The sequence below is a fragment of the Amphibalanus amphitrite genome, unplaced genomic scaffold (assembly GCF_019059575.1).
Source record: "Amphibalanus amphitrite isolate SeventyFive unplaced genomic scaffold, NRLGWU_Aamphi_draft 000425F_arrow, whole genome shotgun sequence".
Lineage (NCBI taxonomy): Eukaryota > Metazoa > Arthropoda > Thecostraca > Balanomorpha > Balanidae > Amphibalanus > Amphibalanus amphitrite.
The window spans coordinates 325,612-353,553 of NW_024881919.1; the positions used below are offsets into that span (position 1 = coordinate 325,612).

Here is a 27,942-nt window from a genome sequence, read left to right on the forward strand (position 1 = left end):
CCATTTGCCGTCTCCCTGTCCATTTGTTTATCTATATGCATTGTCCATTATACCGGCATTACATGTATGATCCGTGGTATCTCACCTCTGATATTGAGGCGCTGGAGGCCCTCCGGCAGCTGCCCCCTCAGTCGCGGGAGGTCGGCGGCGGAGACTGACAGGCGTTTCACAGTCTCCCGTGAGCTCCGCAGCTCCGTCAGCTCGCTGTCACTGACTCCGGCCGGAAGGATCACAGTGTTTGGGTCCACCCTGATGATGGCACCACAAAGTTGACTTGGAATAGTAGTCATTTGTGCTGGAAAGGTGATTGAACCAATGTCAGGCATTAGTCTAGCTCAATTATAGTACACTTACCTACAGGTGTAGAAAACACAAAGTGAAAACTGTTTGTGGCTACAATGCTGTGATAATTCCGTGTCTGAGTGAATATGTACCTACTTTATCAAAACGATGTGAATTTCATAAATTACGGCGACTTTCCATAACAGAATATTCAACAAATAAAATGATAATGGGTCTTTGACATATAAAATAAAAATCGCAATTAAATTAGTAGATTATATTCCGAAATAAGACATATTTTCATGATGTCAATTGATCAATCTGACAGCTTTTGAATCCTTTTCACTTAACCCGCGCCCCACTGGGGGGGGGGCTATTTATAGCCCCCCCTCCCGTTTTTCTGCAATAACTTCCAAACCGCTTGACGAATCGACGCCAAACTTTCAGTACCTTAGGCTGCATCAATTTGACACCTTGTGTCAAAATTTGAACTTCGTAGCTACCATAGGTCGGCCGGAAATGACGTCAGAGTGACGTCATGTTCGTCCGATTTCGACGCAAAACATTGAACCACGGCAATCGCTCCCAAGAGCTCAGTTTTTAAGCTAGATCCAATTTCTTTGCATGAAAGGACTCAGAATTGACCGCGCTATCAAACTGCTATCTAGGATTTTCAAAATTTTGAAAATTTCGAAAATTTTATATAATTTTATTCAAAATTTATATTTTTATATTTTTTTTTTCAAAAAGTTTTTGACTTTTCGAGAAAAAAAAAACAGAATATATGTGACAGAACGCATGATTATGACTAACTCTAGCAAGTTTTAGCTAAATATCTTCAAAAATGGCCAAGTTATACGCATTATTGCAAAATATTTACAATTATTAATTTTTTAAATCAATTTTTCAGTACGTATTTGGCATCGTACACCAATATAAATGGCACCATCGTGTTTCTGAGCTCAAACTGCATCCAATAGACACCTTTTTTGTTGAAAAATTTCAACTTCAAAATTTGACCTTTTTTGACCTGAAAGTGATCTGACCTAAGCTAATTTCGACTCAAAATGACCTTGAATGACACACACGACATCAAATTCGAAATCTATGGCCTAAATGGACCATAAAACATGTGTCACGTGACCGACGCATGATATAATATTTTCGTGACCTGTGATGACCTGACCCTGACCTGAAAATCAAAGTACAAGTTTGGTACCCTCAAGGTATCTAGAGCATCTGTTCACGAGTGTGGAAACAAAAAATGAGCCTGATCTGACTTGTATGTAAGACGGCGGCCAGAGCCCAAAATGTGAACAAGCCAAAGTGCTAATAATTTTTACTTTGACCTGACCTGTGACGTCATCGGTGACCTCGAGGTCAATGAAATTAGGTTTCACTCGACAGTTTTTCCGGGGCTATCAGACGCCGTTTGAATTTTGACGATCGGCCCAGTAGTTTCGGAATGAATCGGGCTAGTAGTTTCGGGCTATGAATAGCCCCCCCCCCCAGTAGGGCGTGTTATACACAGACCCCAGTGGGGCGCGGGTTAAGTATTTTGTTCAGCTATTATGTGTAGCTAATTATTTCAACTTTGTATCGTTATAAATTTTGTAGCGTAAATATTACGTCCATGGCAGGCCCAAATTATTGACCAGCACCATTCACCACACGACTTGTCATTCTACGGCTTACCAAATACCATGACTTATGGCTTCCGTCTTACCTTAGGATGAGGGAGGCAGCATTACCTACAGTACATGTAATCTGTGTTGTATCCAGTTATTCCTGGTTTGATTTAGGCTTCAGAGTGTCGGGGATAAACTGCTTCCCCACGTTATTTATAAACATTTGCTAGAAAAAAAATAGACAGTACCTTAGAGGCTAGAGCAAAAATCACAAGCAAGGAACGGTGCCGCCGGCCTGTTTCTCCGTTCTTCGTGTCCCCGTGTCGCCCCCTGCCCCGTTCAGGAGCGCCCGGCAGCGTGACCTGCACCTGACCAGTCCGGCAGCGTTTAGGGTCGCCGCGCACCGCTGACAATCAGCTGACGCGGCCGGCGGCGCGTCTCAAGGTCACTGGAGGTCAGCCGGGCCGCGGGCCGCCGGGGTGGCCGTGACGTCACAGCCAGCGAACGCTGAGCGCCGGAACAGCTACTGTTGGTTTATCCCTTCCTAGCCATTCATATATGAGTAACTTCAACCGATGCTCACCATCCGTGACTAGTAGGGTAATCCGTGACCCCAGCTCCGTAGCCAGGTGACTGATGGTGTCGGCAGCCACCCCCTGGAGAGATACCGACAGACCATTCCCGTACCATCCCGGCCACCTCGGCTTCGTCACCTCCGGCCCTGTCAGACAGAGCTGTGTCAGCTGACTGCAGTCGGACGGAGCTGCTGCCGGGTCGGGAGGCGGCTGACACTGTGGTGTCAAACCCTGACACAGACGACACTGACAAAGCCAGGTTCGAGCCTCACTGTTGGACAGTAATTGAACATAGTGCACAATGCATGCACTACGCTTATACATGCATCAGTTGATTAATACAGTTCAGTACATACAGGTCATACAGGTTCAGTACATACAGGTCATATTCGTTTGCAAGAGTATAGGGGAAGTTGGGGCAATGCCGGAGTTGGGGCAAAGCCGAAATTCGAGATATTTCGAAAACCGTAAGACATGGATGCCACCTGTCAGTGATGCTCTGAAGCTTAAGTGACTACAATTATCGCATGTTTGTTACGAGTCGTCATTCGGAATACTTCGGCTGTAACGTGGCGCCCCTCGTGCTTCTTGGTGTTGGTGAAGCAGACTCGGCTCCGAAGAAAACTCAGATGTCAGTTGTTTCTTCTATTCAGCCAAGCAGGGGACACGCTAACATGACGACCCGGTGGATCTTGCGCCGCCCTAGGACAGAGGTCTTGATGGTACAGTGCCTCGGTCCGAACTGAACTAACCTACCTCGCGACAGTCAGCTTTTATACGCGCGGGTCACGTGGCTAGCCTCGTGACTCCTTTGTGCGCACAATGCTGATGCAATACCGTAGTCACTTTACATAAGCTTATACAAGTCAGTCACGTTGCTGGCCTTGTGACTTCTTTGTGCGTACATTGCTGATGCAATACCGTAGCCGCTTAACATAAACGCAACGTCACCACTTATGCAAGAGGCGGATCTCGCCCGTCGTTGCACAGTCGCGATTGGTCCCTACCGCGTCGGAGGTGGGAGGTGCACTGCACGTGACTCACCCGGTATTAAACTATGATGGACAGGTATGTAAACGGTAGATCTAAAGCTTTGTTAAGTACAGGGCGGACGAGATAGTTGAATAGCGCGCGCCGCTAAATCCTCACAAGATGGACATGCGTGACACCGTGACGAACCGGCTTTAGGGCGGCGGCGCGGCGCCACGGCTGGGCAGCGGCGCGGCGGCACGGCAGCGTGAGCACGGTCAGTGAGGCGAGCGATGGTTGAAAAAGTTGGGGTGAGTGCCGGGTCAGACGCTACAATACCTCCCCCCCTTATAAACAAAGCAATTTACGCGAAAATTGCGTCGAAACCGGAGCCTGAAGGGCACAGGATTAGCATAAAACAGACACCAGTAAACTTAATCTAACGCTAGGATAATATATAGTAGAATACATCGAGTGTTGCATAAAACAGACGCCAGGAAACTTAATCTAACGCGAGGGTAACTACATTGAGAGAGTACATGAACAAAACACACGCGAAACGCTATCACGGTATCTAGCGCAAAACTATAATCTAAAACTTAACCTACCCGCATCTAGCGCAACTGGGCTAGACCACGTGCACACGGCGAAGGCCGAGGCACCTTGACCATGGCTGGAGGGCTGAGCCATGTCGGAAAGCAGCGATGGAAGAGCGGTAGATGTACCTCACACCAGAGGCGACAAAACAGTGGTCGGTCCGGTGCCCGGTGGCACGAACGCGACTCGGGTCAACGGTGAACTTGGAGCGGCACCTCGTTGCGGCGCTGCATCCTGGTTAACTGAATGCTCAAGCTCAAGCTGCTCAACAGGAACAGAGTCACTCTGTACGGACGAAACCATTGGCGGCGATTCCTGCAGCTCGAAGGTTGGCTCCGGGGGCTCTTGCGGGACAGTTCGGAATGTGCGGCGGGGAAAGTAGGTACCCCGTGAGGTGCAACAATGCTTAACGCAAAATGCTAGACAACAAAACGAGAGCACCCCAATGATGATCATCATGAGCATGGAACGTGAGAAAGCTGATGGGGAATCAATCGTGACCTGCTCCAGTGGTTGGGCTTCGATCGTGTTGAAGTATGAGTCGGCACGCATGCCATGAATATGCAAAGGAGGGAGCGACGAAAGATTGTAATGCGTGATGTTGGCAAGCGTGGCAGACCAGTGAGAGCGCCAGATGGGCAGCGAGGTGTTGTCGAACACGGACTCTGGCGTGAACTGGGGGAGTTCAAGGTGTGCTTCGCTAGCATAGTAGGGCGGAAGGTAAAAGGAGTCGCTCGAAGCAGCGCATTCCGGTTCGAGGGTTAGAATATCGATGGCACGAGTGAGGGATAAAGTGCGACTGAACGGGGTAGTCGAGGTAGAGCACATAATGGTGAGGCGTAGCGGTGGACGCGAAACAATGAGCCATTTGCCAGTGTTAAGATAATATGCTTTGGGAGAATCGTTGGCCGGGAGGATGCGAGGAGAGCAGTAGCGTTGGGATTGTCGTCTGTCTTTTCGGAAGAGAGACACGACACAGGAGACCGAGCCAGCTGTGGAGTACGCTGGTTCGTGTAGGGAGCAAAAGGGTTGTTTGGCAAGTATACATGTTTCTATTTCGGACGCTTCGGGTTGTATGTAGTGTTGTCGGTCCTCCGACATCAAGAGGTAACGGGGTTCATCAGGATAGTATGACAGGGACACGTTGTGCTCGTGCATGGGCACGTTGTATGGGAAGAAACGGTATACATCGAATGCATGGCGGGTATGTAGGAGTGGGATGTAAAAGAGGACATGATAGGTATCTCCATCTTCGACAAGTTTGGTCTTAGCGATGCGAATAAATTCGCTGGGCTGATCAACTGGGTATGGTAGTTCAAAGTTGGAGGGGAGTTTCTTAGCTATCCGACGTAGGAGTTTTTGGAGGTCCCGTTTGGGGATGAGGTTTTTGTGAAGGATCCCTACCTGAGCCAAGGCAAATTGATGGGTCAAAGAGCTTAGCTCTGCGTACAAATATTGGACAGCCTGGGTTGCGCTGATAATGCTGTTGGTAAGTTCAAAAAGCTTGAATGACAGTCGGACATCGTCAGTGTCATTCTGGATTGCAGATATTGTGTCCGCATAGGCTGCGTTGAGGTTGCGAACTGCACTAGTAAGTGACTGGAGAGCTAAACGATTTTCTTTTACTGCTATTCTCGTGGAGTTCAGAACTTGTAGGGTACCGTTAAACTGATGTGCCATCGCCAAATTCTTCTGGTTTAAGAGGATCACATTATTAGACAGGTGTTTAATTTCACTTTCGGTGGCTGTGCCAAACAGGTAATTAAAGGCATTTCCTAATCCATCAATCAGACCGCGTTTTGCTCTACTTAATGGCTCATTGCCTATTTCAGGATTATCGGGTGTGTTCAACGGATGAAGGATGTCAAGGAATGTTCGTTTCAGTCCTGCTGTTTCACTATGGAGTTCTGTTAGGGCATCATGTAGGTGATTTACATACATGAGAAACATTACACGTTGGGTAGAATTATCTACTGATTGGTGTTCTCTATTTGCTACCTCTGTGACTACTTTGACCAATTTGTCTAGGTTCGTTTGCGTGGAGTGAAGGTCTTCCGCATGCCTTTTGAATGGTGCGATGTTAATCGAAATTGTTATTGCCCAAGAGCTGTAGCTCGGATACGTTTTTCCTACTGGTATGAACAAATGACCGGGGTCGTTCGGGGTGGTGGTGGTTGTTACCACACTTACTGTCGTGAGCCAACCTAGGAGTGCGATCATCGCGGGTTGCCACATGGTTACGCCTGCAACGATAGAGAATGCATCATCAGCCAAAGCTGGGAAACATGAGTTCTATACAAAATATAAATAGCAACATATTTGATACCATCGAGTGCCAATTTCGGAACAGATCATAAGATTTGTCCTCTTTCACAACTGGTTGTTGGATCATGGCAACACTGGGGTTTGGTGTCTCGGTGGACACGCAATCCAAATCAAACTGGACTCGTGGTCTTTTGTCAGGGGTCCGCTCGGTCGATGGGTCACGTTGTCTCTTTGGTACGTACCGAGAAGTTGCATAACTAAAACCTTCTGGAGGAGGCTGAGTATCGACGGGGTCAGTGACCGGGCCCCGTGATCGTAGAGCATATCCATGCTGCGGCTGTCGTTCCTCCTGTGTACTCCTCTCTAACGATGGTGTCAGTTTACCGTGCTCACCATTCTCCGGTAAGTATGGCGAGTTAACAGCGGGACTGGCGGTTATCGTCGAAGGTGGTAGCGGACCTTGTTGCTCTGCATTCTCTTCGTCCATTTGGGTTTCCACTTGTGGATTGGTGACGAGGGGTGTGTCCGGGAGTTCAACCGGTGTTGGCTCGTAACTTGCAAACCAATCTCGATCGCTGTAGGGAAGGCGAGCAGCGCGGAGAGGTTGTTGTCGAACTGGCTGTTCCTCCGGCATACTACTTAACTGAACAGGGCGTCTGATTGACTGATAAGACCTGTCCCATACATCGTTGGAATCCCTGATCCTCAAATTTTCTGAGTGCACTATTTTGGTTTTGCCCGTGATCATGTTCTTAATACAATAATTTTCAATTCCCAATTTGGAGATGACACGGTAGTGATTTTTCCATGGTAGTGATAGTTTAGACGAGTCACCTGGTGGTATCGAGGGGTCAAAATAGAATACCAGGTCACCGGGTTTAAAGTTAGAGGGGGTGGCTGAGCTGGCGATGAGTGACTTGTTGTGCTCCCTAGCCTGTTGGATGTTGCTAGCCACATCTGTGTACGCGTTGTGTAAACGTTCAAACATGGCTGGCACGTACTCCTCTCCAGTATAGCGGTGACGAGGCTGAAGGAGTGTGTCAACAGGTAGTACAGGGTCACGGCCATACATAATGAAATACGGCGAGAATTTGGTTGATTCATTTTTGCTCATACGATACGCTCCTAAACATGGTTGTAATATCTCGTCCCACTTCGTCTGATCTTCACTGATTTGTTTTTGAATCATGTCATTCATGCAACGATGAAAGCGTTCGGTTTTCCCATTTGACTGTGGGTGATAGCTAGAAGTGTGGATCCTAGAAATGCCTAATTCTTTGTGAACTAAATCCACTAGTGCGTTGCAATATTCTGTACCTTGATCACTGATCACCAGGCGAGGGCATCCATGACGTGGAATGAATTGATCCAAAATGATACGTGCGATGGTATTTGCAGACTTGTCTGGGATGGCGTACGCCTCCGGCCATCCACTGAAATGATCCACAATCGTGCACACATATTTGTTTCCCTTTTCTGACACGGGAAAAGGTCCACACGTATCGATACCAATAATTTCCATTGGTGCTGAAGGCATAGGCATGTCCTGCATTGGTCGCCTTTCCTTCGCCAGCTTTTTCCGTTGACAAATTTCGCATGACTGGACGTACTGTAAAACATCCTTCAAAACACTTGGCCAGTAGTATGACTTCAAGACTTTGTCTGTGGTCTTTTCAATGCCTAAATGACCACCGAGATACCCGTCGTGGGCTCCTTCCAAGACAGCTTTTCTCAGAATTAACGGAATGACAAGCTGCTTTTTAGCGAGGGGTCGTGTTTTTGTGCCTTTCTCCAGGTGGTATAATAAGCCATTTTCAACAAAGTACTGGGTATTTTGTGATTTAGCTGCGTCATTTTCTAGTTGACCGAGGATATCCTGCAGTTCTTTGTCTTTCTTTTGAGCTTTTTGCAATGATTCCATACTAAAATTGTGATAGTCTAGTGGTTCAGGTTTTTCGTTGTCAATGGCAATCTCAGTACTTTCATGACTGGCGGCATTGTCTACCACATTTACATCAGCTTGACCTCCTTGCCAATCTAAGTGACAGTTGTCGTTTAATTCGCCGGCTACTGGGGTATGGTGGAGTCTAGAAAGCATGTCTGCGGCTGCATTTTTCGGACCAGAAATATACTCGATTTTACAAGCATATTCTCCAAGAATGATAGCCCATCTTTGAATGCGCGGATTTTTCATTTCACTTGTGAACAAATGCTTCAGAGGTTTGTGATCAGTATATACCGTGATGTCGGTTCCAATCAGAATAGGGCGTAATTTTTCCAAGCTATAAATGATAGCGAATGCTTCGCGTTCTATAGTGGGCCACTTCTGTTTTTGATCTGAAAATTGATGGGAGATGTACTGGATGACTCGATCCATGCCTTCTTGCTCTTGAACTAAAACTGCACCCATCGCATACTGTGATGCGTCGGTGTATAATTTGAAGGGTTTTGTGATGTCTGGAAACGCGAGAACTGGAGCTTGAAGCAAGGCTTCTTTCAATGTTTCAAACGCATTTTGAGCTTCGTCCGACCACTTGAAACGAGCGTTTTTCTTGGTGAGGGATGTCAATGGTCGTGCGATCTTACTGAAATTTTGTACATACTTGCGATAGTACGATGCCATTCCAAGAAAACTGCGAACTTCGCGGATATTTTCGGGCGCTTTGAGATTTTTCATGACTGCGACTTTTTCAGCATCCACTGAGATGCCTTGATCTGAAATGACATGACCTAAGTAATTTAGTTCCTTTTTAATGAATTCGCATTTTGAGATTTTAAGTTTGAGGTTGGCCTTTCGTAGGCGATTCAGAACTTCCTGCAGATGCGTGATATGTTCTTCAAACGTTTCGCTAAACACAATGATGTCATCAACAAACGCTAGGGCAAAATGACGAACGTCTCCTAGTACAGCATTCATGCAATTTTGAAAGATTGCTGGTGCTCCCGTAGTTCCAAATGGCATCTTGTTGAACTCATATACGCCTGATGCTGTTCCAAAAGCTGTCTTTTCTTTGTCTTCTTCTTTAATGGGAATCTGCCAAAAACCTTGTTTCATATCCAAACACGTCCGGAACTTAGATTTGCCTAGTGCATAAAAGATGTCCTCTGCTGACGGTATACTAGCTGCGGGTCGCACTGTGATAGCATTGATTTTGCGAAAATCTACACAAAGTCTCATTGTTCCATCTTTCTTGGGGACCATGATAACTGGTGATAGCCAAGGAGAGTTACTTCGCCTGATTACGTTAGCTTTCAACATTTCCTGAATTTGGTCTTCCAAAATATCTCGGTAGGCTAGTGGCGGCCTACGTGGGGCTTGATATGAAGGTGGGTGATTTTGAGTGTTGATCGTCATTTCCGTTACGTTAGTAGTTGTTAATTCTGAATCTTTTTGCACAAACACATCTAGGTTCCTTTTCAAAAGTTCTGTGAGAGGTTCGCGTTGATCCTCCGGAATATGATTCAGATTGAAAGTTGAAAGAATGTCTGAAGGACTTTCTTTTGGTTGTGACGACCTGGTTTCCTCATCTGATATTGTAGAGATGTTGGGTACTGGGTCCTGGGCTGTTGTAGCAGTTCCTAGCACTTGCCCTTTTCGGAAATGAACTTGTCTACCTGTTTCATTTACTATAACCCATGGGACATGGTTGCTTTTTGAAACTTTCACTAACGCATTGGGGAGCAGAAGACCTGGTTCGTTTTCGAAGCACGGTGATGAAACTAGTTGCGAGACCACAAAATTTTTGTCTGACTGCTTCCTTTTTGACATGAAGCACTTCACTTGTACCCCTGAACGTGGGAAGACGTCTACGTCCTCCGCCAGTCTCACAAGGTTGGTTTCTGGTTTGCTTGGATCTGGTTTTTGCTTCAACGGTTGCACGACTTTTCCCATTTTGAGGATTTGAGTTTCGAAATCAATGACAGCTTTGCGGGCTTTCAAAAAGTCTACGCCAAGGATCATATCATGCTTGAAATCTTTGACCACGATGAAGTCATGATACATTCTGACCTTGCCTAACGTAACACGGATTTTGACGCTTTCTGCTGCTTCTAATACATGTCCGGTTGCGGATCGAAGAGAGACATTGGGTGCGTTTTGGGAAGATTTGATAAGTTTTGGGTCGCATAACTCTAGGAATTCTTTGCTTACCAGGGAGAGTTGTGCACCAGTGTCCAAAAGAGTCCTAAATGGGTGTGTACCTATGTGAATGTCTATGTAGGGGCAATCCGGGCTTACCTGTAGTACTTGAATTTCCTGCTTTGTTTCTTGAGTTTTCTGTTTTGTCTCCCGAGGGTGAGGTTTTGCTAGTTTCCCTGCTGCTGACGGGGTGCTTCGTTGTCAGCCCTCCTTTTGCGACACATACGCTGGGTGTGTCCGGCTATTCCGCAGTAATAGCAGATGGGTCTGTCGTCGTCGGTCCAACGGTACTCTGGACGTTGTGACCGTCCATTAGGTCCTGCTACATTTCTGTTGGCGTTACGGGGTCGCTGCGGGGTCTGGAAACGTGGAGGCGTTTGCTGGTACTGTTGCCTTACCTGGGGCTGGACTTGAAACTGGTTAGCTGTCGGTGGTGGTGGACCTGTTGTTGGTATCGGTGGCCTCATCTGTGCTGAGATTTGGGCCATGAGGACGTCGGAGATGCGTTTAACGTCACTGTCCGTGAGTCTGCTGGTTTCTTTGGACACAATGTCGCAGTCCATGGGTTCTGGTTCCTGTACCGTCGAGTGATTTTTGAAGAGGGAGAGATGGTCCCTTACCTGTTGTTCGTGAATGGCTAGTTTGAAGGCGTCGTCTAAAGTTTTCGGCATCTTTCTCGCTACATTTTCTTGGATACGGCGATCACGGAGTCCGTTGATAAAAGCATTGGTCAGAGTTTCGATTACCTCTTTCTCCTCCAGTCGGTCTGAATAGGCCTGTTGTCCTAGCTTTTTGATCCTTTCGGCAAAGTCTGACACGGTCTCGTTTGTTTGTTGGACGGCAGTCTTAATCCTTTGTTTTGAACGGGGCGCGAGATTAAGGTGGGAATAGCGAGCGGTAAGAGCGTCTTTGAGCTGGGACCATGTCGTGCACTGTCTTTTGATATCGCGAAAGAAGTCATGAGCGGTGCCTTTCAGAGTGAGGGATGCGGCTTTTAGGATCCTAACGTCATCATGCTCTAATTCGTCACACACTTCTTCCATCATCGCTAACCATTTTGCGAAAGTATCGGCACTCGATCCATCAAATATGACTTTTCCGATGTCCAATGCATCTCTGATAGTTTGACTGTTTCCCAACCGCTGAACTGATCGTGCAAGCTCTACGAATGTTGCCTGTTCCATGTTGATATTTTGCTTGAACTTTTCTATATCTGACTTTGACAAAATTATTTCTGACTGAATTTTACGTTTTGTTGCTGTTGGTGTGAGGCACGTACCTGCTCTGTGGCGATCGGTGCTTTGCGACGGCGTCGTCTCCCTCACTGGCCGGTTCTCTCGGGGAATGGTGGGACTATAGCCACCGGTGTTGGCGGCTGTACAGTGGTACCCTCGCCGCTGTCAGATACTATGACGTCGTCGATGTCGTAGTCGTCTCCGATGTCGGCTGCAGTGGAGTTGATCTCGATGTCTTCGTTGGTCGTCGTTGAATGGTCCTCAGGCTGGGCTTGTTGCGGTGCCCCGAGGCCTGTTTCGGTACGGTCCTCCTCCACCAGAGTGGCGCAGTTGAAGCGGCTGGGCCAGCGGTTGTTGACTGGCGGCTTTAGGGGCTGGTTGATGTTGGTACGTAGTTCCAGCCGGGTTACAGGGGCCTCGACGGATGCACGATATCCGTAGATTCTCGGTGAGGGTGGCGTGTTTGGAGGGCAGCGGATGGCGGCGTGCCGGTTGCTTTTGACCAGGTGGGTCAGGTACACTGCTCGCGACAAGAAGATGTGCTGCGATGGATGTCGTGGGCAACACCTCTCCAGGCAGTAGGTGCAAGAACAGCGATGGAAGCCGGGTGCTGATGTTGTTACCAGGTCACAACCGCAGTGGTGACAGTACCCGCAATCGAGGCACCTGTGCACGTCTGGGTGGTAGTGGCACTGGCACTCGTGGGTCTGGCTGAGGTGGTAGCGTCTCGCAAGGTACTGCTTGTGATAGTCGCAGACTTTAGCTGATGTTAGGTCTGGGCCTTGTAGTAAGTAGATCGATTGGATGATCGTATCCCAGCAAAGACACTGGCCGTTGGGGTTATCAATATCGTTGAATCCAGTTCCCAGGTTCGGTCTTCTAAGCCCGTTATTCGGCGGTGCTGGTAGCACGGGGATGGTAAAACGTACCTCAGGGCTGGGCGGCGGCAGTGACATCGAAGTCGTTGACGTCACTTAATCCGGGTCACGGCACCAATGTAACGTGGCGCCCCTCGTGCTTCTTGGTGTTGGTGAAGCAGACTCGGCTCCGAAGAAAACTCAGATGTCAGTTGTTTCTTCTATTCAGCCAAGCAGGGGACACGCTAACATGACGACCCGGTGGATCTTGCGCCGCCCTAGGACAGAGGTCTTGATGGTACAGTGCCTCGGTCCGAACTGAACTAACCTACCTCGCGACAGTCAGCTTTTATACGCGCGGGTCACGTGGCTAGCCTCGTGACTCCTTTGTGCGCACAATGCTGATGCAATACCGTAGTCACTTTACATAAGCTTATACAAGTCAGTCACGTTGCTGGCCTTGTGACTTCTTTGTGCGTACATTGCTGATGCAATACCGTAGCCGCTTAACATAAACGCAACGTCACCACTTATGCAAGAGGCGGATCTCGCCCGTCGTTGCACAGTCGCGATTGGTCCCTACCGCGTCGGAGGTGGGAGGTGCACTGCACGTGACTCACCCGGTATTAAACTATGATGGACAGGTATGTAAACGGTAGATCTAAAGCTTTGTTAAGTACAGGGCGGACGAGATAGTTGAATAGCGCGCGCCGCTAAATCCTCACAAGATGGACATGCGTGACACCGTGACGAACCGGCTTTAGGGCGGCGGCGCGGCGCCACGGCTGGGCAGCGGCGCGGCGGCACGGCAGCGTGAGCACGGTCAGTGAGGCGAGCGATGGTTGAAAAAGTTGGGGTGAGTGCCGGGTCAGACGCTACACGGCTGTGAGGGCGCCAAGAGCGTTTTCAAGGTACGCGTTCCTTGTACTACATGCGCCTTTGAAGCTGCATTTCTTACTCATTATGCTACCGTTTGTCTGGCCAATTCGGTCAAGTAATCTTCAGCATGTCTTTGCATAAGTGTGCTGCCTATTTGAAATTTATACGGCACGTTGAAAAGTTATGGGCCTGCAAATGAAAGTATGGCTGGCTGGGGTAATGCCGAAAACGTGCAATTACGCACGTTAACCCGCAGGCGGTGGGCCTACCAGCCACCTTCCGCGCGGTGGGGGGGGGGGGCACTTTTTTGCCCCCCCCCCGTATCTCCGAAACTACTGGACGGATCCGGACAATTCAAATGGCGTTCGATAGCCCTGTCAAATTTGTCGAGGGAAACCAAATTTCATTGACCTCGGGGTCACCGATGACGTCACAGGTCAGGTCAAAGATAAAATGTTTCACCGTTCACGGGGCTTCTAGGGAAAGCGCTATAACACCGAGTAAAACGCATTTTGTCGAAAATCAGCGATAAGGCGCCAGTTGTCTAGTACATATGTTGCTATTAGAGGTCACTGGTCATACCAGGTCAGGTCACAGGTCAGGTCACCAAAGGTCACCAAGGGTCACCACATGAGCCCAACTTTACTAAGGTTATGCGATGCATGTTTTATGGCCAGTTTTTCATTTCCAACTCAATGGTGTTGGTTATAAGACCATCAGGTACGGTTTAGGTCACTTTCTGGTGGAGGTCAGGTCAAGGTCAGGTCAAAAAAGGTCAAATTTCAAAGTTGATATTTTTGCGTAAAATGGGTATCGATTCGATGCAGCTCGTCACGGGGAGTCTAATGGTGGTCTTTGTTTTGCGCTACGAGGTCTAGAATTGCTAAAAATTGAGTTTGAAAATTTGACGTCATCAATTTTGAACAGTTTTTTCGCTATAACTTGGCCAAAAAAAGAGGTATCGATCTCAAATTTGGTATGTAGATAGAAGGCGGTAGGGGCTATCACATATATTCCGGTTTTTTCGAAATTTAAAAAACTTTTTGGATTTTTTGGCTATTATATTCAAAAAATCTATTTTTTGATTTTTGGGGGTCAAAATCCAAAAAATTCGAAAAACCGAAATAGCAGTTTTGTAGCTCTTTTAATTCCACACCTTTTATGTCTAAAACATTTTTCTGTATCTCTAAAGCTGTAGGCCTGACAGCTCTTCTCGCGAAACCTTTTTTTGGGTCGAAAATGGCAAAAATGACGTCACTCTGACGTCATTAGCGGCCAACCTATCGCAGCCTTTGGAAAAATTTTTGGTCACCATGTGCGCTAGCTGCTCCCGGGAGGGTACTGAAAGTTTGGTGACGATCGGCGCATTGGTTCTCGAGATATATCGAAAAAACTAAAGGGGGGGCAAAAAATTGCCCCCCCCCCCACCGCCTGGAAGGTTAAAGCACGCTACGTGGACTTTACTGCTGTAGAATAGCAACGCGAATTTTTAGTCACACAAATTACACTTTCAACCGACACAACGGCCTGTTACCTATAAGGAATTATTTACCTGGCATTTTCTTATTATATCACACAATTATAACTTCCAGTGTGCACCAAGCGTCCTCAAGCTCTTAAAACGCATGTCAGCTTTGATAAATTCTGGATAAAGTTTGAGATAAAGTGGTAAAACATCAATGTCGGCATTCCCCGTAGATCATTTCTCCCATTTTCGGCTTTCCCCGCAGTCCGGGGCAACGCCGAAAAAGTCACTTCTTTGATATTTTTAGTTTGTGCGCTTAACGGTATGCGAATTCATCAAATGCGCCTGGTATGTTTGAAAGGTAAAAGACTGGCCTCTCGAATGACGCCAACAAGAATAGCTTATGTTGTCTACCTTGAGTGCTACGGGCGTCAGAAAAAAAGTATTCGGCGTTCCCCCAACTTCCCCTAAAGTAGGTATCTACAATACAGTGGCTAATATTGGTGTAGCATGTAGGTAGCATGGCACACATATGTCCGCTGAACGTATATCACTGAAACTGTTACTTTATGTACCATGTAAGTACCTACTACCTACCACCATTCACAAGTAATAGTACGCGTTTCCTCAACATATTCTTACCGGCAACGTATAGCGTCCTCAGTGACGTCGGCAGCAGCCGCAGCCACCGCCCCGTTCCGAAGGACGGCACCCTGACGGTCAGCTCCTCCAAGCGGGGAAGACTCTGCAGAAGCGCCGTCAGCTGGTCCTCGCCAAGGGCTGACGGAGCGTCGAACGTCGTCACGGTCCTTAGCGCCTCTCTCAGCACTGTGGTATCACTGTCTGCCGGTGGCTGCGGCTCCGTCTGTACCGTGACGTCATGAAACCCTTTTGTAATTTTACTGAAAAGACAAGAAAAAGAACATAAATCAAAATGCAAAAGAAGTTCACAACTTTAGTTGGCTCCTTTGATGATCCGATATGCATTTAGGTAGGGGAGAGAGGTCATATTGCGCCACCTTAACCCTATTAGTGGCAGGGGGGGGGGGGTTGTTTTCATCCACCCGTCAGTTTTTTTTTCGGGAATATCTCCGAAACCGCTGAAGCTACGATGCTGAAATTTTCTGACTTTTCCTAAAACTAAATTGGACACATTCCCTGAAAATTTCAAGTTCATAACTTTACCAGGGGCGGCTCCAGAGCACTGGGAATGGGGGGGGGTCCTATTCGTGAAGCGAGTCATTTGGGCGAAGATCACGATGCTGCACCAGTTTTACGAACAGTGAATGAAAGGTATCATGTGATAACATATAAAAAATTATTGTGCATCCCCTTTTGACACGTTTTTGCTAGAATAGGTGGATCCAGGCGTCCAAAAAGGGGGGTCATGTTTTACCTCCCAACATAGGTGCCCTGACACCGCCTATGCATGACCAATACAATTGTAGTCGTTCTCTCATAAGAAAATTGTAACATAACAAGACCATTACCACCCTTTTTAGAAACAGTACCAACAAAAACCTTATTTACTATACTTTTTGTGTACCCCCAATCTCAATGATCTGTATCCGCCTATGATTTTTGAAAATGCATATTTTTAGGATCCATGTGAATTACTGGTTCATTCTCTATCGATGGGCAAAAGTTGCGTTAAGATTGGTTCAGAAACCTGGCCGTGATAAACAGTCTAAAATGTATCTGCAATTTGCCCGTTTTTACCCCCCTTCCCCCCCCTATTGACATTTTTTTCATTTTTTAGAAATGAGATCACGTGGAGCGAAATCGAATGCCGTTTGAATTTTGAAAATCGGCCCGTTAGATCTCGAGATATCAGGGGGGGGGGGGTCGTAAACAGCCCCCCTGCCACTAATAGAGGTAGCCAGGAGCCTGCCACTAATAGGGTTAAGGATATCGGCCTATTGCGGCTAAAGTTGACCAGCTGTCATGCTTGATGATATCTCAAATTGTACCTCAGTTATTTTGGCATCAAATTACAACTCCTAATTTGTATCACACCCATAAAAAATAACAAGAGAAAAGTTTTCCGACACACCTGCAAAGGGCGCATTTACGGACTACCCCATCAAAAAGCGCCCATGCCTCTCATGTAAAAGCGCCCTATTAAAAACAACGGTTTGCCACCTAACTAAGTAGCCTATTTGGACGTGTCAGCCCATTAAACATTTATGCTGTGAAGGCTAAGGTAATGGTAAGGTGAGCGCTCTAATATTCAAAGTGTTCAATGAAATGTGTCCCAACCACAAGATGCTGTTTCTCTGGGCTGAAGAATAGGGCGCAAATAGGGTGGACGCAATTACGGTTGGAACACATTTTTCATGAGCTTCAAATATGGCAAGGACAGGAAGCCACGGTGATGATAAACTTTCAAAACTACCATTAAACGAGCAATTAACAATGATTATTAGTTGAATCACTATCTCTAAGATAAACCATGACACTAGCAAAGGTCGAAATAGACTGTTTCGCGTAAGAAAATAGAGGAAATCACAAAAAAAGGTCTGTGAGAAAGCTGAGACACCTCACCTGCCCCCGTGGACCGGAATAAGAGTGAGTTATTGGTGGTGAAGTAAATGCACACATTCGAGCATTCATTCGAATCGAATTTTGGACAGGAGGAAGGTGTGGCGCATTTAAGAACATGGCGCAATATGACCTCTCTCCCCGACATATCGTCGTCAGCAATAGTATGTTGTCAAATCTATTCGGTTGAATAAAATCGTTCAGAGTTGATTTCATACGAATCCAATCGATTTGATACGACCGATTAGATTTTGTGACACGATTGCTGATGACGACATGTAAATACGTGCGGGATATAATGCCCCGAAATGGCCAACATTATGCAGATTGCAGCAGGGGCGTCGTTTTGTATAGGCCTGGTAGGGCCCGAGCCCTACCAATGTTTATTTGGGCCCTACCAGTGTTCGCTGAGCTCTACCAATCTTTTGTTACTTGGTAAAAAAAATCAAAATAAACAGATAAGCAAATAAGCATATATGTACATTCGTCACAGATGTGTGTGGCCTGTGGGCCGTAGGAGCTGCTGTCGCGAACCCTTCGCAAGCCGGCAGAGGATTCTTAGGGAAAGGCAAGGTGTCCTCACTCCTCAGGCCGGCAAAGGGTCTTCAGAGGCCGGCAGCACCTTCAGAAGTTCAGTGGGGTCCTTAGAGAACGGCACGGTACTCTCAGACTCCGGTGGGATCCTCAGAATTGCCGGTGTGGGCCACGCAAAAGTCACTGGTGGGTGTCCGTCAGATGCATATGTGTGGGGCTTTCAGAGGCGCCGGAGTGGGACCTGCACAGTCGCCGGTGAGGGCCCTCTTAAGCGCCGTTTCGGGGCCCTCAGATACACTGGTTTATGGCCATCACAGATATGCGTGGGACCCTTAGAGCTGCTGAGCTGAGTGCTGGTGCGGGCCTTTCATAGGACGACAAGGGGACCTCAGAGGTCGGTGGTGCCTTCAGGAGCGCCGAGGGGTCCCTTTAGACCGGAATAGTATTCTCAGACGCCACTGGGACCCTCAGAGTCACCAGTGTGGACTCAGTGGAGCCGTCACAGTCGCTGGTGTAGGGCCTTAGGAGCCTCTGATGAAGACCCTCAGAACTGGGGGAGAAGGGGCCTCAGAAACGCCGGCGTGGGCTCTCAGAAACGCCGGTGTGGGCTATCAGAGGCACTCCTCACAGTTATTGGGGCCCTAAGAGAATTGGTGTTGGACCATCACAGGCGGGCATGCAGCTCGTAGAGCCGGCTCCTAATAGGCCGGTAAGGGCCCTCAGAGGCCACCGATAGGCCCTCAGAGCCGAGGCCACCAATGCGCCCTCAGAGCCAAGGCCACCAATGGGCCCTCAGAGGCCAGCAAGAGATTCTCAGAGACCGTGAGGGGCAGGCTGGTAAGGGGCCCTTGGCGGCCTCTTAGGGCCTTAACTGGTGACAAGGGCTCTAAGAAGCCGGCGTGGGGCACTTACGAACAGGGCTGCGGAGTCGATGGATTTTCGACGACTCCGACTCCGACTCCGACTCCGGCTTTCAAAAACCAGCTCCGACTCCGACTCCAACTCCGAGCAGAATTGTCGACTCCGACCGACTCCAACTCCCGACTCCGACTCCGCAGACCTAGCAGGGCTGCGGAGTCGACAGATTTTCGGTGACTCCGACTCCGACTCCGGCTCGGGTTTCTAAAATCGACTCCGACTCCGACTCCGACTCCCGTCACAACTGTCGACTCCGACCGACTCCGACTCCGACTCCGACTCCGACTCCGCAGCCCTGCTTACGAAGATCTTAATACGCCACTTAGGGGCCAATGAGATGCTCTGACGAGCTCTGTGGGGTCCCTTTGAGACGAAATATGGCCAGCGTGGACCCTCAGCGGCCGATTGGCGCCGCAGGGACCCGAAGGGCCCCCTGGACCCGATGGGAGGGGCACGCGCCCCCTGTGCCCCCCCCCCCCCACTTGGCTACGCCACTGGAATCTATCATGCTATGTTTAAGATCTCTGCAAGATGTATCCCCCGTTTGCTGACACTGCTGAGAAAAGGCAAGCTCGAAAGGAGGCTTAGCGGGGTGTTTGGCCCCTTATCGAATATCTAGAAGATATCATTGACTTGTCACCGTAAAAGAATTGTGGGCGTCACACGTTGACACTAAGGGACACCGTGCCGAGTTGCGCAAGTGGAAGCACAGTGCACACCGAGTAACGGCCACCAAATGAGTGGTACGAGTTGAAGTTAGTCGGCAAAGTGATAGTGGTTACATTTTGGTATGCCGACGGGGCTCTGCTTGTCAACTTTCTAAAACAGGGGCGCACAATTGATGATGTGCGTCCATTCGATAGACATCGAGGAGAGGCTATAGGGAAGCTGACATAAAGTGTGCAACTGATCCACGGCCACGCACCTGCGTACTTGCGCGGGGTGACGATAAGTTAAGTGATGAAATGTGGCTTCGAGTTGTTGTCGCATCCACTTTTTTCCGAACCCTGCACCCTCTGGTTGCCACCTCTTCCCCAACATAAGGAAATTAGCAGTGGCAGCTTCGCTGACTGCAGGGAGACTAAAGCAGCCGTCTTGGACGTGGACTGGGTCCAAAACCCAATTGATTATGGAGACTTTGAGGGCTCTCCCGAAGGCCGAAGCGCTGCGCGAAATGTGTTTGTCTTAGCGGTGGTTATTTGAATAAATGAACTTTTTTGTCTAATAAGTCGATGACGTATCTCTCTGCTTCTTCATGGTCGGGCATGTAACTTTCTGAATGCCGGCTTGTACCATCATCCTTTTATTTTGGCAAGCAGGTCTTTCTAACTATCGTGGTGTTTCGAGACCTCGTTAGTTGTCGAACCCTGCGATTGGCGTGGGCCTTCAAAGCCGTTCCTGGCCCCGTAGCCGTCTTTTTCATTCGGCTTGGGCCATCAAAACCGTCCCTGGCCCTTTTCAGCACAGCCGTGCTTTTAAGTCGGCGTGGGCCTCTTTCAGAATGGCGTGCATTCCTCCGACACTATTATAACTGCCTATTTAACTGCACGTTTTGTGCATGGAGCTCGTTGAGGACCTAGACTTCCAAAATGTTTTTTTTTTTAAGATTTTGGTTTGTCTTGTCAATGACCAGGGCGAAAAAAATAAGTGGCCGAAATCCGATGAGAAAGGCAGATTTGGGGGTACCCTACCTTTTAAGCCCCGCCACATGTGGCCGGCCGCCGCCTTTGGGCCCTACCAATCATTTTCGGAAAACGACACCCCTGTAATCGACGTCTGTCGAAAGCTGGAACAATACGATCGAGACTAAACGGCTAACTTGCAGAAGATGGTACGAATTCAAGGCATGTTTCTTTAATTGGGCGGAAATTACAATTACAAGCTACTCGACCTTCACAGACCTAGTGGTGGTTTATTTCTTACACCTTCTACAAAGAAAGTTTACTTCTCACCATGACAGCTCTCCAAAATATCTCAGCCCCCACAGCAACCCCTGCTGCCTCCCAGTCTCACCCCTGGGGACGGCCGGATGGCGCCGCTCGCCGGCGGACCTCCTGCCGCAGATCCTCCACCACGGTCTGGCGAGTGGTCCGCTCTTCGACCACTGCCTGCTCCAGGCGGACCATCGCATCGTGAAGTGCGGCGTACTCCCCCTTGAGCTTCTTTGTCTCCTTATTGTCTTTTGCCACCACCTCGTTTAGAATGGTCACTTTTTCACGAAGGGGGGCCACCACTCCACGAAGGGCGGACATCTCTTCACGAAGGGCAGCCACCACTTCACGAAGGGCGGACACCTCCCGGCGAAGGGCGGCCAGGTCTTCACTCACATCTGTCATCTCCATCTGGAACGCAGAATTACAGTTTTTACGTTTCTACTCATCATAAATCAGTGGCCTAGTACGTAGCGTTACGTCGTACGCATTACGACATGTCGTGCAGCGTCGTGTCTAATCACGTCACAAAACGACATGTCATTACGTATTACGACATGTTTTGTCATGCAACCCGTATTGTTGCATACCAGGCAGGCAAGCTTGGCAGTCAGGCAGACAGGTCTTATGTAGGTAACCAATATAGAAATTGACTATCGTTACTAGTTTTTCGCAAAAAAAGAGACGATAAAAAAAAAAACGTTATCACTTCGAAAGTCTACCCCTGGCCAGACCGTTTTCATAACGCGGACGGTGAGGGGCCGGTTCGACCTTTGGCGATTAGCTCCTGACCTGATGCACTTAGAAACACCAGATGTATAGGGTAAGTGAACTCATACGACATCTCGCCCCTGTTCAAATCTAGTGACTGACACAGTCACACAGACAGTTACACAGACAGTCACACAGACAGTCACACAGACAGTCACACAGTCACACAGACAGTCACACAGATAGTCACACAGACAGTCACACAGACAGTAACACAGACAGTCACACATACAGTCACACATACAGTCACACAGCAGGACCTCGGCTAAGGAATTTCGACTGGGCAGATGGGGACAAACCAGACTCCAGAATTTCAGATACCTACCACCTAATATACACCGTATAAGCGGACCTTTACACCACGCGTAACATACATATTATATATACCGTAGGAAAAGTTATACCAAAATCCTGCCTAATCAGTTAAGGCATCCGTAAACATGTCTACACAATTGATAAATTGTCTAAACAATTGTCTACACAAACTCCTACCAAAGGTTTCGAGGCCAGCGTAGGGCGCCCATAAGACGAAGTCGAGCCCCCGGAGGCTAGCAATATGGCCCTTTAGAGTCCGCTTTGGGACCCTAAATGGCCAAATGTGGACGTGGGGCCCAAAGAAGCCAGTGCGTAGCCCTTTTAGACCAGCGTGGGGCAATATAAGGGCAGCGTGGGTTCCTCTAAGACCAGCGGCGTGGGGTCTTCTAAGGCCAGATTGGGGCCCACTGGGAACAGGCCAGCTTAGGGCTATCTAAGGACAATGTAGGCCCTCTTAGGTTAACGTGGGGCCCTCTGTCTTCTGAATTCTAAGGCTGGTGCTGGGACATCAGAGGCCATCTCGATGGCCTCGATGGTCAGACTGTAGCCCTTATGCATGTTTAACCCTCGCCGGACCTATTGGTTTTCTACATACGCGCCGGCCGAGGGGGGGGGGGGGGGCGGGTACGACCCCCCTCACCGTTTCGCCCCTGGTGGAGCTAGCGCGTCGCGGAAAAAACGAGCGTGTGCGCCGTTACAAGACGCAGAGATTGGTACCCAATTTTAAGGTCCTAGGTCAACCGGTGACCTCTGAGGTCAGGTCAAGTGCCCCAGGGTACGGTTCGGTTTTTGGTGAATAACTTCGCAAAAAACGGCCGCAGAGCGCCGATTTTGGCAGCATCGTGTTCGCCTCGCTCAGGCGCGTCGAATGGTATACTTTTTGTTCGGATCAGGTCAACTTAGGGTGTTGACCTCAGGTCAAGGTCAGGTCAGCACCCCCAGGTCACGAAGTTGGTCGAAAGAGGTCATGTCGCATATCATTCGATTCGGCAGGTCTTCCTGAATCCATTGGTGGCTTTCTCGACTCGCTAGCTCAATTTGATCGGGAGTTATTGACGAAAAACTAATATGACCTTGATGACGTCATAAATAACGTCACGGAAGGTCAACATTGCAAAAATGACGCATCTAACCTTGCAAGGAATGCATCAAATCACGATTCTGTGTGCTTGAGATAGTTGGAGATCGTTCCCGGCGCCAGAATAGCAGTTTTCATTTTTCCCCATTGACTTATAATAGTGAGGTCACGAAAATGACCTGACCTCATATGACCTTTAGGAAAAATCCGAGATATACAAGTTGTGAGACTAATAATGGATACTAGATCCTGCAAGTTTCTATTCCCTGTGACATCTCCTCTGGCAGTGAGGGCGTTGCGAAGTTGCGACATCTGAAGACCGTGCAGAGGTTCACTTATGACGTCATAGGTCAGTGACCTGACCTGACCCAAAAATGCGGTTGATGTCAAAAGATGCGGCTTGGATCAAAGGTCAGGTATGCAAAGTTTCAGCTCTCTATCGCCAGCGTGTTCGGAGCTATCGCGAAAAAAACCTACGGGGGGCGGCACCCCCCCCTTGGCCGGCGAGGGTTAAGCCCTCTGAGGTCGAGACGGACCCCTAGATGCCGGCATGACCTCTCAGAGGCCGGTACAGGCTTACTAAAACCGGCATGGGCTTCTTGAGAGCGGAGGGGGCCTTTAGAGGCTTACTCAAGGGCTCTCATGAGCCATCGTGGGCTTTGTGAGGTCAGCATAGGCCTTCAGTGAGGCCATTGTGGGTGTAGAGTCCGTGCCCACCAGAGACCTGTGTTAGCTGCCTGCCAAGCACCAACTGACCCGTCCGGCCTGTGAACTGACCCGGCCAGCCAGGGAACTGACCCGGTCGGCGGTCACAACATCACGTGACCACAGTAGGGCGGGGCTGCCACTGGCCGCAGTGCAGACAGCGCGGACGCCAGTTGATACAGCCCAGACACCAGTTTTGTCAGATATCGTCACCAATTTTTCAGGACACTTCCGGGCAGCACAGAGAGGAGGACCGAGAGCGTGTCACGCGTCGCTCCTCACGAAAGCCGTCCGCAGGGGTCTGTGGTGGTGGGTGTGTCGGCGGATCAGCCTCTGAGTCGAGTGGCGGCCCCGCAACTGGCTCTTCTTCCGGTGCCTGGAGTGACTGAGGTATCCTGGTAGGGGTCAGTCCGGACGATGGCGGCGGCGACGGTCCCGGTCTGGTGCCCACTGCTGGCCTGGCTGTGGCCAGCACAGAGGCAACGTTACCTCTGGCCACGGCGATGGAGACTCTTTGTGAGAGCCAGACTGTTTCGCGCTTGTCGCCGGTGCGGGCTGTCAGCCGACGGCCAAGCTCCTTCATGAGACCGGCTGCAGCCAGACCCAGGACAACAGACGTTTCGACCGCAAAAGGGACGAAGACGTATCGCTCACAGAGAGCTGCATATCGGGTGCGCTTGCGCTCTTCCGCACAGCGGGCGGCGCTCCCAGGATTCAAGGCAGAGCTGATGATGGCCGTTGATGAGTAAGTGTCGCAGCAGGTAGCGTCCCATACGAGGCTCATTCCCCGGCTGAAAGGGAAGAGTGTAATCCCATCGGGACGTCGGCCATCTCCTCTGTCAAGGCCGGTGGGCTCCAGCACACTCTCAAGTCCTGCGCTGCTGAGTGCTCGCCGTAGCACGTCATTTAGGTTAGCGTGACGTGCGTGGCGGCCAGCACTCTTGGCACATGAGACCATGGCGTCCCAGTTGGTCAACAGGGCGATGGCAGAGCTGACAGTTATGGACAGACAGTTCGTGAGGAGCGACGTGTGACACGCTCTCGGTCCTCCTCTCTGTGCTGCCCCGGAGCATGCGCATGTCCCACTTTCACAAGTGGGTCTAGGGCTTGAAGGCCCCAAGACATGCCTATTTTGAAAGTTGCTGCGATGTCTAAAACTACCGCTACTGTCTTCCGGGCATTCAGTTTACACATTGTGACCAAACAATTCCCAAAAGCTATGATAGCCTGGCCACAAATGACGTCAGAAAGACGTCATTTCCTGCATTTTTCGACCAAAAAGGTTTATGGAAAAAGTATTCCACAAGGTTTTCGAAGTTCGAATAAAAAACGAAATAAATATTATGACCCTATCGTCTTCTATCCACGTACCAAATTTGAGATACATACCTCTCTTTTTAGCTAAGTTATAGCGGAAAAAAACTGTTCTTAAATGATGACGCATAATTTCCCAAATACATTTTTAGCAATTCTGACCACGTAGCGCAAAACAAAGACCGCGAAGAGACTTCCCGTGACGAGCTGCATGGAATCAATACTTATTTTTATAAGATATCAACTTTAAAATTTCAACTAGTTTGACCTGAACTTGACCTGACCTTCACCAGAACGTAGCCTAAAACTGGCCTAAAAGGTTGCATTACCCACATATGACATAAGCACATTTGTCATGTAAAATGGACCATTAAACATGTATTACGCGACACCTTCATATTGTGATCATCAGTGACCTGACCTCTGTTACCTGACCTGGTATCAGTGACCTCAAATAGCAAAATATGTGTTTCACGAGCAATTTGTGCGCGCCAACGGGGCGCGGGCTAACAAAAAGATCCGTTTTTTATTTCAGGGGATTATTTCAAAAAACACTTTTTTATTTTGTGGTTCAAAATAAAAACAAATATATAAAAAAGAAGATAGTGGTTTTGCAGCGCTGCTTGTTTTATATCTTTTTTGTTTTTTTCAACATTTGTATCTATCTTCAAAACTTTGGGCTGGACAGCTCTACCCACCAAACCTCTTTTGGGTCGGAAATGCCTGAACAAGACGTGACTCTGACGTCATTTACGGCCAACCTATCATAGGCTGTGGAAAAAGGTCACAAGGTGTAAATCGATTTACAAGAGGGTACTGAAATGTTCGCGACGATCGGCGCATTAGTTTGAGAGATAATGCGAAACAACTAGAAGAGGGAGGTGGCAAAAATACCCCCCACCAGGGCGCGGGCTAAAAAGTTTCCACTGGGTATCCTAAGGTAAAGGTAATCACAAGATTGTGGATACGATGCTGGATGTTCTCTACGATATTATACTAAGAACAGTGTAAACACGGGCGGCAAAATATGAAAATGAAACAGGAAATTGATTGATTTTCGCATCAGGTTTGACTGCTTGAAGAATATTTGAAGTGCCTCATATTTACTCCTACAGGGTGGGCAAAATCTCGTGACTGCAGAGGCAACTGGCAGCTACTACGGGACATTTGCCCCCTTGCAATAGCGCGGAACACCTTCAATTAAAGGGGCATTTCTGACTTTTAGCTCCATTCTTTCCATGCAAAGCCAATAGGGCTTATGTTAAAATGCCGAAATCAAGGGAACACGGTTCCCCGGTGCCCCCCGTTCCGCCCCTTATGCCCTCCCCCCAGTTAACCCGCGCGGGGCTGGGGGGGTAAATTTTACCCCTCATCGAGAATTTTTGCAATATCTCAAAAACAGCGGCGCGCAGCGCCGCCAAACTTTCAGTACCTTTTCTTACATCAATTTGACACGTTCCCTGAAAATTTGAGCAAAATTCGTCAGAAACTTTTTGAGAAATTGACGTTTTAGTGACGTCATGTTCGCCATTTTCACCTCAAAAACGGCAAAATTTCAAACGCCGCTAACATCTTCATTTTTAAAGGAATCAAGACGTAACAAAACGTTATACGTAATTCTACTTTGTCTATCAGATGGCTATCTCAGTTTTTTGAGAATTTTGGATTTTGACCCAATTTAAAAAAAAACTGACTTTTTTGGGGAAAATAGCTATAAAATCCAAAATTCTGAGTGTATCGTAAAAACCGGAATATATGTCAAAGAAGTGGTCTATGTGCACATACTTACCAATTTTTAGAAGAATCGGTTCAAAAATGTGGGAGTTATTCAAAATTTTATGACGTAACGACACACAAAAATTTTGAAAAATGATTTTTTTTTTGAAGTTCTAGACCTCGTACGGAAGCAAAAATATCACCATTCGATTCGCCGTGAAAAACTGCATCTGATAGACATCTTTTTAGGCCTTAACAACCAACTTCAAAATTTGACCTCACTTGACCTGACCTTGACCTGACCTCGACCTGAAATTCATCCAGAGGTGGTCCATATCACTTATTGAGTGTGCCTATTAAATTCTATGAGTAAAATGACCCATAAAACATGTGTCGCACATGCCCTTTTCTATATTTTGTTTTTGGTGACCTGACCTGACCTGACCTTGACCTTGACCTCTGAATGATATTGTATGCAACGAATATTGTCTTGGTAGCCTAAGAACACGTTTTGGGCAATCAGTCTCAGTCCATGACTCCATTCTTCGGCAACTACGGTGCAAGGCCGATACTGTAGGAACTTGCAATTTGTACCCTTGACCTGACCTTGACCTTCACCTCAAACTTTAAATTAAGTACACGTTTTTAGTTGTTCGTGATGAGATCTTTCGATTGGCGTTCGAATTTTCCAAATCGGACCATTAGTTCGGGAGATAACAGGGGGGGGGGGGAAATTTACCCCCCACCAGCCCCGCGCGTTCGGCTGGAGACCCCAGCCCCGCGCGGGTTAATGCATGTTAGCAGAGGCCAGACACGCCAACATACAGTATACAGGCAAATGAAGCACAGACATCCAAACACATCAAGACGGGTACCTAGCACACAGAGAAGACACACAAAGACTCACAGAATCACATACACACCGTTACATAAACACCTATGGTCTGACTATAGACACAGACGTACAAAACACACTCAGACAACAGACACAGGGACACACAGATCCCCCCCTCACACACGCAGGTCGGCCCGGCTCACCTGATATTCGCCGCCTCCGCCGTGGTCGGCTCCGGTGGACAGGGCTCAGTACCGTCCACACACTGTTGGACCACCCGCTCTGTCCACTGACCGGCCGGTGGACGCAGTGCAGCTCGTGCTCCTCCGACGGCCTTTGTCCCGGTCTGGACCGCTGCAACTGCGCAGTACGTTATTACCCCGGGGCGGGGCGC

At 48.5% G+C, this 27,942-nt stretch overlaps 1 protein-coding gene across 1 annotated transcript; it reads right to left on the bottom strand.

Annotated features, from left to right (window-relative positions):
* Positions 1-47: 47 nt before the first annotated feature.
* On the bottom strand, positions 48-27,942 carry LOC122391187. Its single transcript, XM_043384864.1, has 5 exons — positions 27,752-27,942; positions 20,897-21,225; positions 15,533-15,792; positions 2,494-2,631; positions 48-295 (listed from the first exon to the last, which is right to left on the bottom strand). Exons 2-5 carry the CDS (start codon positions 21,223-21,225, stop codon positions 48-50), a joined length of 975 nt encoding a protein of 324 aa, XP_043240799.1. The 5' UTR covers positions 27,752-27,942.

What these genes read in the sequence shown, in the direction of transcription:
- LOC122391187 (XM_043384864.1), bottom strand. Translation starts at nt 21,225, where the DNA reads ATGGAGATGACAGATGTGAGTGAAGACCTGGCCGCCCTTCGCCGGGAG. An exon ending in CCATCCGGCCGTCCCCAGGG is followed by an intron (nt 15,793 to 20,896) that starts GTGAGACTGGGA and finishes TTGTCTTTTCAG; the next exon opens with TAAAATTACAAAAGGGTTTC. An exon ending in TACCCTACTAGTCACGGATG is followed by an intron (nt 296 to 2,493) that starts GTGAGCATCGGT and finishes TCACCTTTCCAG; the next exon opens with CACAAATGACTACTATTCCA.